Source organism: Python bivittatus, unplaced genomic scaffold, assembly GCF_059951505.1.
Source record: "Python bivittatus isolate LINGU-HERP-01145 unplaced genomic scaffold, Pbiv_v1 ctg000020_np1212, whole genome shotgun sequence".
Lineage (NCBI taxonomy): Eukaryota > Metazoa > Chordata > Lepidosauria > Squamata > Pythonidae > Python > Python bivittatus.
In genome coordinates, this window is record NW_028277030.1 from 86,365,593 (window position 1) to 86,373,616 (window position 8,024).

The window sequence follows — 8,024 nt, forward strand, 5'->3', positions numbered from 1 at the left end:
TTACTCTATAGAACTACAGATATGATACTGATCTCATCCTTTCAAAGTTAATATCATTAGTTGTCATGAAAGGTTCTCATTGAAATGAGTGAGATTTAGCAGTATGATAATGTAACTAGAATATCAGCATAGGACTAGGGAAACCTGGGTTCACTCAGAGGTGAAGATGACTGGCCTTGAGCTAGTAAACAAATCTCAATCTGATTTTCTTAGGAACAGTATAATGTCTTGAACGCCTCCTAAGAAAAGGAGGAAAAATGGGATATAAATTTAAAAAATGACTAAATTCTTGGTTAACTTGGATCAGAATACGAGCTTAACAGGGATAGCTAAAGGGGGAAAGAGGAAGAGATTTTCAAACAGGAAATATATATCCCAGCTAACTTGTATATCTTTAGCTTCTCCCTCTATATATGTTCTCCAGATGTCCTTCCTCACTTCATTGTTTTGGGTCCATGTAATATTATTTTAGTGTATATTTTTTGATGTATATTTGGTTGCTTTTTTTTTCTTCCAGTATTAAATTTCTATCTCCAGTTTTGCAACTAGTTTTAATCCTGATTACCCTGGAGCTAGTGAACATTCATACGATTTGCAAAAAAACCACTTTTGAATATCAACAGTACTTAAAGTGAGTATATTCTGGCTTTTTGCAGAATATTCTAGCAAACACATTAGATGCTTTTCTCCACTGATAATCATCCAACTGATAATTCCCAGTGATTTGCAATTCTTTGCATTCCTGTATCAGAAGGTAATAGACTGAAGACCTGCAGTATTTCTTTTGGTTATAATTTAGTTTTATAAAAGAATTCTGTGTCTGAAGATGCACATTAAGGATGTCATTGCACTTAACATATCTTGATTCGTTTATTGTTGCTGCTGCTTTTTAAAGTAGCTGTCTGGACTAATTTAGGTTTAGAACCATGGTATATAAAACATGGGATTTTTAAAGCTATAAAATGGTACAAATTCAGTGCTGTCACAGTTTTTATGTAGTATTTGAGCTTGGTGCCCATTGTCTAAAACTGCAGTCCTACACACATTTTAATCAGGAGGGGGAGATAACAGTGAGAAACTGCAAACTGACTGTTCCAAGGGTAGGAGTACAAGCCACTGGCTGATCTCATTTTCTGTTTGCAGACTAAGAAAGCAACAGTAGCTCTCTAACCTAAAGTCCCTGCTCTTAAATGCCAAGTCAGTTATTTTTACCAGATACATCAGCATTTTCCAGTCTGGGCAACAATGAGATATATGGACTTCAGCTCCCAGAATTCTTAGCATTGACCATATTGGCTGGGGAATTCTGGGAGTTGAAGTCCATATATCACAAAGTTGGGAAACACTGAGATATATAAACAGATATCCCAGATTTATTCCTATTGAGACTGGCTGACAGAAAGGGGAGGGGGGTATTCTGCATATTCAGACTAGATAGCAGGGAGGTGGGGCAGAGTGTGGTCTGTAGGAATTCCAAATATGCCATCCACTGTGTGTAGGCTATTGCATTAGGGTGTCTGGGACAATGTAAGAATACTGATAGTGTACTGTCTACTCCACAGTCTAATATTTTGTCTTGAACGAGTAAAGATGATCTGACACATGATGTTGGTGGAGCATCTTAGGATTTTTGTCCCGCAGGATTTCATTGTCCATGTAAAGTTTGCTGAGTTAGGGGTGACTAAGAATTTCACATCCTGCACGGTGATCAAGGTCCTATTAGAATTAATTATCTAGTCTCATGTTTGCATGTAGCATATGTACCACAGATTGCCAGCCTCCTGATCTGTGGTGCTCTGTAGGGTTCTATCTTACCCTACCATGTACTTCAACATCTACATGTAGCTTCTGTGGAAAGTTTGGAGGCATTAGTATGCTAATAACACCAACTCTATTGCTATTTACCACGCAGCCCCAAGGAATCAGTCAATGGCCTTCTCTATTATCTACACTCAATAACAATTTTAGAAAAGGAAAGTAACAAAATTAAATCCAGGCAAGGTGGAGGTGTTGGTAAATAAAAAAATGGATCTAGGGGTGGAGTTTCAAATGTCTTGGATAAATGTATTACCTCTAAAAAAGTAGGAGAAGAGAAGCAGTCTGGGAGCATTCTTTAGCTTCTGCTGTTGCTGGATCCGTAGATCGTACCTGTGGTAAGAACATAGTTGTCAGTGATGCATATCATCCCAGCTGGGAATGTTCTTCAGTTAATCAGATTTGGAGATAGTCACATCTCTTGAGTACCGCAACATGCACGATGTGGGGCTGTCCTGGAAAATGGAGTTTGCAAGTGATGCAAAATGCTGCAGCTAGTCTGTTAAGTGGTATAAGGATCACATGATGCTTGTACTGAAAGATCTGAACTGATTGTAAGTTGCTTACCGGGCAAGATTTAAGGTGTTGGTATTGACCTTCAGTGCTCAAACAGCTTAGGATCTGTGTAAGGACCAGTTCTCCATTACACGTCTGTCTGACTATGAAGATGTACAGGCAGTGCTCTTCAGAAGATGACCTACTCTCATAATTGGGTTTATCTGGCACGGGAAGAAGGCCTTCTCTTGAGTTGCTCCCATGATATGGAATTGCGCTGGTCTCCTCTTTTTCATGGTTTATGAAATCTGCAAAGATGTATTTCCTCTGCAATGTATTAGCTATTAACTAATTTACAGTATTTTAATTTGTTTTTAACTTTTTGTGCTCTGTGTTTTAATTTTGTAGCTAGTGCTCACTTGAATAGAAAACAGGTTTATATATTAAATACATACATAATGAATGAGGGTGACTTCTGATTTAACATCCAAAATAATTGCACAGGATATATCCATTACTCCATCAGCAAAAGCAAAAACGAGTTAAAAGCCGACAGATTTATTACGGCATAAATGATTTAAGACTATAGGGCATTGGATTGCAAAAATGATGGAATAGCTGACCTTCTGGAGGAAGCAATATTTGCAAATGATTTACAAATGACTTATTTTTAGAAAAGCTTTTTAATCAAATGTATTCTCATATTTTCATTTTGTTTTCCTCCTAGGTTTCTCAAATTGATTTTGCAGTATATTGAGAACTTGGCAACTTACACAAGTCCAGAAAAAAATAAATGGGATGAAACCATGGTGCTTACACACAAATCACTGATAAAAATCAAAACTTTTGTAGGAAGAGAATTGATGCTTGTACAGCTAGCTGAAACAAAGAACATAATTAGTCCTCATCAAAATTCTGTAGGTTTAACTTAGACATTTCTCATTTTTCCCCAGTTTATACAGATCAAAGTTGGCAAAAACTACATGCATATGTTCTCCAATGCAGTGGGTGTATAGATGTGAGTATGAGAGAGATTTTCTGGGCAAAAAAATAAAATTTGTAGCAAAGCCACTATTACCTTTTGAATGCGAATGAATGAATGAATGAATGAATGAATGAATGAATGAATGAATGAATGAATGAATGGGTTTAATCACCTTAATATAATTAATATTGTTACTGCTATAAATATAATTTTATTTTTATAGGAGTTTATTAAAATATGTTACTGTTAAAACAATCAAGTTTTATTAAAAAAAACTGATTTGTAAATTATTTTTTTAAAATTTTCTCTGATTAAGATGAATAAATTGGGAGAAATGAGTTACCATTATAGATTGAAAATGTTATCTCCTATTTCTCAGAATTCATTCTGAATCCAAATTAACACTCAATTATTATTGTGATATTTTTATAAGCCATAACAAAGAAATTGTACAACTATGCACGCGTGGGATAATCTCATAAATGCTTTATTAAAAACAAGCATACAGTAGTGTGTCAGTTAAGGTAAACTGCAGTTCAGGAAACTAAACACAAGGTGACAGTGTAGCACAACTTATGATAACAGAAGATGAAAGCCCAAGGGTAGAAAGTTAGAAATCATATTGCCTCCAAAGGACCCAGGAAAGGTGTAGATTTTAAATAAGGGAATACTAAAAATGTAGGACTAAGCATGCTCCAGTCAAATGCATTCTTCCTAGTCTTAAACATGCTGGGAATCCATCCTTCAAATAATACCGACTGTTGCCAAAAACCGAATCATTCCCATCAGCTGGTTGCAGTATTTTTTCCTCTTCGTTCGTCTTCCCTGGACTAGAAGAATATGCCTGAGCCCTCAGAGTCTTCAGCTGTCTCAAAATCTGAGCGTGATGCAGGTGTAGCTACTCTTTATGCTGCCATTTGTTCCAACTTGAATGAGCAAGAAGAAATACCCGTCAATGGACTTGATGAGTTTGGGTGGCTGATCTGTCCTTCCTTGGAGGACAAGTTCAGTAAAGTCCCATTATCAGAGTTCATGTCCATGTGCATTTAGAGAAATTGAGTCCTTAGAGCATGCCTTTGTATGATTTGTGTTCTACGGTACTCTAGTCCTTATTTTTAAAAAATGCCTGACCAAAAATATTTTATATATAGAAATAAAACTTTTTAGGAGACAGAAACCACAAAGTTATCTATTTAATCATAAAAAGTTGTTCCTTAGCATACATCGGATAAATGACAAGGGACAAGAAAGACTGATATTGGTAATAAATTATATGCATGCAAATATTTTATTGTTCTTATGTCAGTTTGATTCATCTGAATTCTGGTATGTGACCATAAAAATTTGCTGCTGTTATATTTTATTAAAGGTTATATGAATTTCTTAAGAACAAGTGTTTTCACTCTAATCTTATCTATTCATAAAAAAAAACTTTCTTAATAGATTGTGGGAATGCTGTGGATATAATATATTGACTTCAACAAAGCATTTGACATGATATTTCGATTAGCAAGTTCAGTGTGGGCTGGATAGCAGGCACAATTGGCTTGATAGAAGTACTCAAAGAACATCAGTGGTTCTACATCCAATTGGAGTGAGATAACAACTGGAGAGTTCCACAAGGGTTCTCACTTTGGAAAATGTAATCTGTGAGAGACGCTTTAATTTGGATTTTTGTACTGTGCAGAAAGTTGGACTCAGCTAAGTGGCATTTTCCAATCTGATGATGCTTTCATCTGATTAATGTGGAACCATGTCTACTTTATATAAGTATACCCATCAGTATGAATATTGTAATGTAATTTCTCACCTGTTTGAAGACCGTTAACATAAACTAGTGATAAAGATGAACTAATCACCAAATACTTACAGAGGTAGGTACAAGTTACGACCACTCATTCAGCAAGTGTTCAAAGTTATGACAGCGCTGAATGAATGGTACTTAGGACTGGCCCTCAAAGTTCTGGCCGTTGCAATACTCCTGCAGTCATGTGATCACAGTTCAGTTGCTTGGCAAGTGGCTTGCACTTACAATGACTGCAACGTCTTATGATGTGATTGCCATTTGCGACCTTCCCTGCCAGCTTCCCACAAGCAAAGTCAATGGTGAAGCTGGCAGGGAAGGTTGCAAGTCACTCCCACCACCTTTTCTCTCAAGGAGCCCCACCATGGAGTACGAGATCCAGGACTCCCGTATTCCACAGCACCCCCCTGCCTGCCAACACTGTAGCATATGTCTGCCCACAGCACTCTCCTCACCTGTGCTCCATAGTGCCAATCCACTGCCCCACCAGCCTGCGTGCACTCTGTAGAGCCTGCCCACAGCAGCATCCTCTCTCACACATACCCCACGCTTCTTGCCTGGGACTCCCTCATCTTCCTGCTTAACAACCCACATGGTCCTGTGATTACGACAGCTGCCAGGATTGCCTTCGCTAAGCAGTGCAGTCACATGATGTTGCACTTTATGGCTGTATCACTTAGCAACGGAAGTTCTGGTCCTAATTGCTGTCGTAACCCAAGGACTACCTGTATGAGGTTGAAAGGTAGTATCAGGTTGTTTTTTTATGAGACTTGATCACCACAGCTATGACCCAACAAATATTTAAATGGAACCAGTGTTATTAGAATCCTATATTACCCCTTCTCTTGTTCTTTGCCATGGGAGAGGATTTAAAATGCGCCATCACATTTTTAAATGTATGGGTGTTCTTGAGAGGACTGCAAGTAAATAAAGGAAAATGTTTAATATCCTTGGAATGGCTAGTCCATGCTATAGCATTGGGTAACGTTGGGTGTGCACACATGAAGTGGCATGAAGGTATCACAAAACCGGTGAGGAAATGTAGTAGACTTGATTGTTGGTCTTCTAAAAAAATGAATCTGAAAATAAACATATCTCTGGGGAGGTAGCAAAGGAACAATTACAGACACGATAGCCATTAAATTGATGACATGTCCAGCATCCCTAGAGTCTTATGCTATAAAAATAGATAGGATATCTTTCAAGTGATGAATAATGGCTTGTGGGGTGGAGGATAAATAATGCAGAGTGTGCAGATGTGGCTCTGAACTGCCTTTCTAGACCCACTATTTAGCGAGGTGCTCATAAAGTCCCTTCTCCATCTGGGGTTAATTTCCATTCAGACTAACAGTGGCTTTTGGATAACAGGAATCCTAGCTTAGGAGTTTTAAAACACTGTTCCTTGTATTTTTATCGGATGATTTCTTAAGAGCAATAGCTGGTTCATTTGGCCTCCATTATTCTAGCTGCTTCTTTTTAGATGAATGGAGATCTCAAAATCACTGTTTAAAATACTGTTTCTCGATCAGAATTCATCCTTATTCTGCCTTCCAAGAACTTTTTCATATTTGATATCTAAGATAGAAAGACGGATAATAGATAGATGATAGATAGATGAATACAGTAAAAAGACAATATAATAATATATATTATATATATATTGTTATTGTTATATATTATATAAAGACAATAACTATAAGTTTTATATTTTTTTTCAAACAGAGTTAAAACAGGTCTATACCTACATTGAATGCTACAGGCAATGCCTGACTTTATTATTTCCTTCAGTGCACATACAAAGTATATGTTAATAGTTGTGTGCATGTATCTTGTAACCATGCATCCCAGATGGTTTTCTGGAAACCTTTCCCAACCTGGGTTCCCTCCAAGAATTTTATCTCTTCAATTCTCATCATTTTTAACATGCTGGTGGGGTCTGATATGAATTGATGTTCAAAATGATGGGTAATGTACCATCCAGACAATGTATGTTGTAGGGCAGAAATAAAATTGATACATTAAAAAAACTGTAGTAGAAAAACCCAGCTTTGGTGCGATGCATGCTCCACCATTCCATTGTTTCAAAGCTTACTTTCTTCTCCCATGAATATATTGCTAACCTATATAAATGGACATCAGAAAGATTTGTCTATTTTCCTATTTAACCTTAACTTTATGTGGAAGGGTTTTCTTCTTTGCACCCTATCCCCAGTAGCATGTGCCCTGCCCTGTGCTGACATGATGCCATGTATCCCAATTCCTTCACTGGAATGTTTAAACAAGGAACAATATGCTCGCTAATGCCATGGCCTCAGTGTTACAAAGGCCAGCAGGTGTGCTTGCTTGGAAAGATAACCTGTTTCCCCATCTGCTGATAAGGCTAAATGATCTAAATCTTGTGATTTGGTTAATATTTCCCTCTTCAGCCTGCTGTGTACACAAGGCCTACTGGATAAACTGTCTACAACGGTAGGCCACTGTGTGCATAGCGCTGTTTTTTCCTATATTATCATCCTCTCACCTGGTGCCTTTAATTAAACATCCCTTTAATCATTGCACAAGAGTTACCAGAAGTTTAGGGTTCCACTTTTTTTAAGCCATATCTTTAAGAAAAGTAATAACCAAGTCATAAAGTCATATGAGGAAAAGTAACTATTGTGGCCACTAAAACACACACACACACACTTTTCTATTTTTAAAGTCAGTTGCAAGGATGAGAAATAATGTGCAACTTTTGAGTTGTCCAGATGTACACATCTGGCTAGGTCAAAAAAAATGTAGGCTCAAAAGAGTTCCAGAGAAAACTGAAAAATTTCACTTGAGGTGATATTTTTGGTTATATCAAGGACTACTGAACAAGAAAAAGCACCCCAGAATTCCCAGCAACAAGAGCTTTTCTGTACAGGTAGTGCCCAGTTTAAGAAC

At 37.3% G+C, this 8,024-nt stretch overlaps 1 protein-coding gene across 4 annotated transcripts in view; it reads left to right on the forward strand.

Moving 5' to 3' along the window:
* ERMARD (ER membrane associated RNA degradation) overlaps positions 1-4,667 on the forward strand; it is a 23,093-nt gene extending 18,426 nt beyond the window's left edge. For 2 of the 4 annotated variants that reach the window (XM_007437200.3, XM_007437201.3), the window contains exons 17-18: positions 518-631; positions 3,038-4,667. In XM_007437200.3, coding sequence (XP_007437262.1) covers positions 518-631; positions 3,038-3,242 — 319 coding nt within the window. In that variant the 3' untranslated portion in view covers positions 3,243-4,667. The remainder of the gene's footprint in view (positions 1-517; positions 632-3,037) is intronic. The other 2 variants (XM_025172536.2, XM_025172534.2) reach the window with 1 other exon arrangement.
* The last annotated feature ends 3,357 nt before the right edge of the window (positions 4,668-8,024 follow it).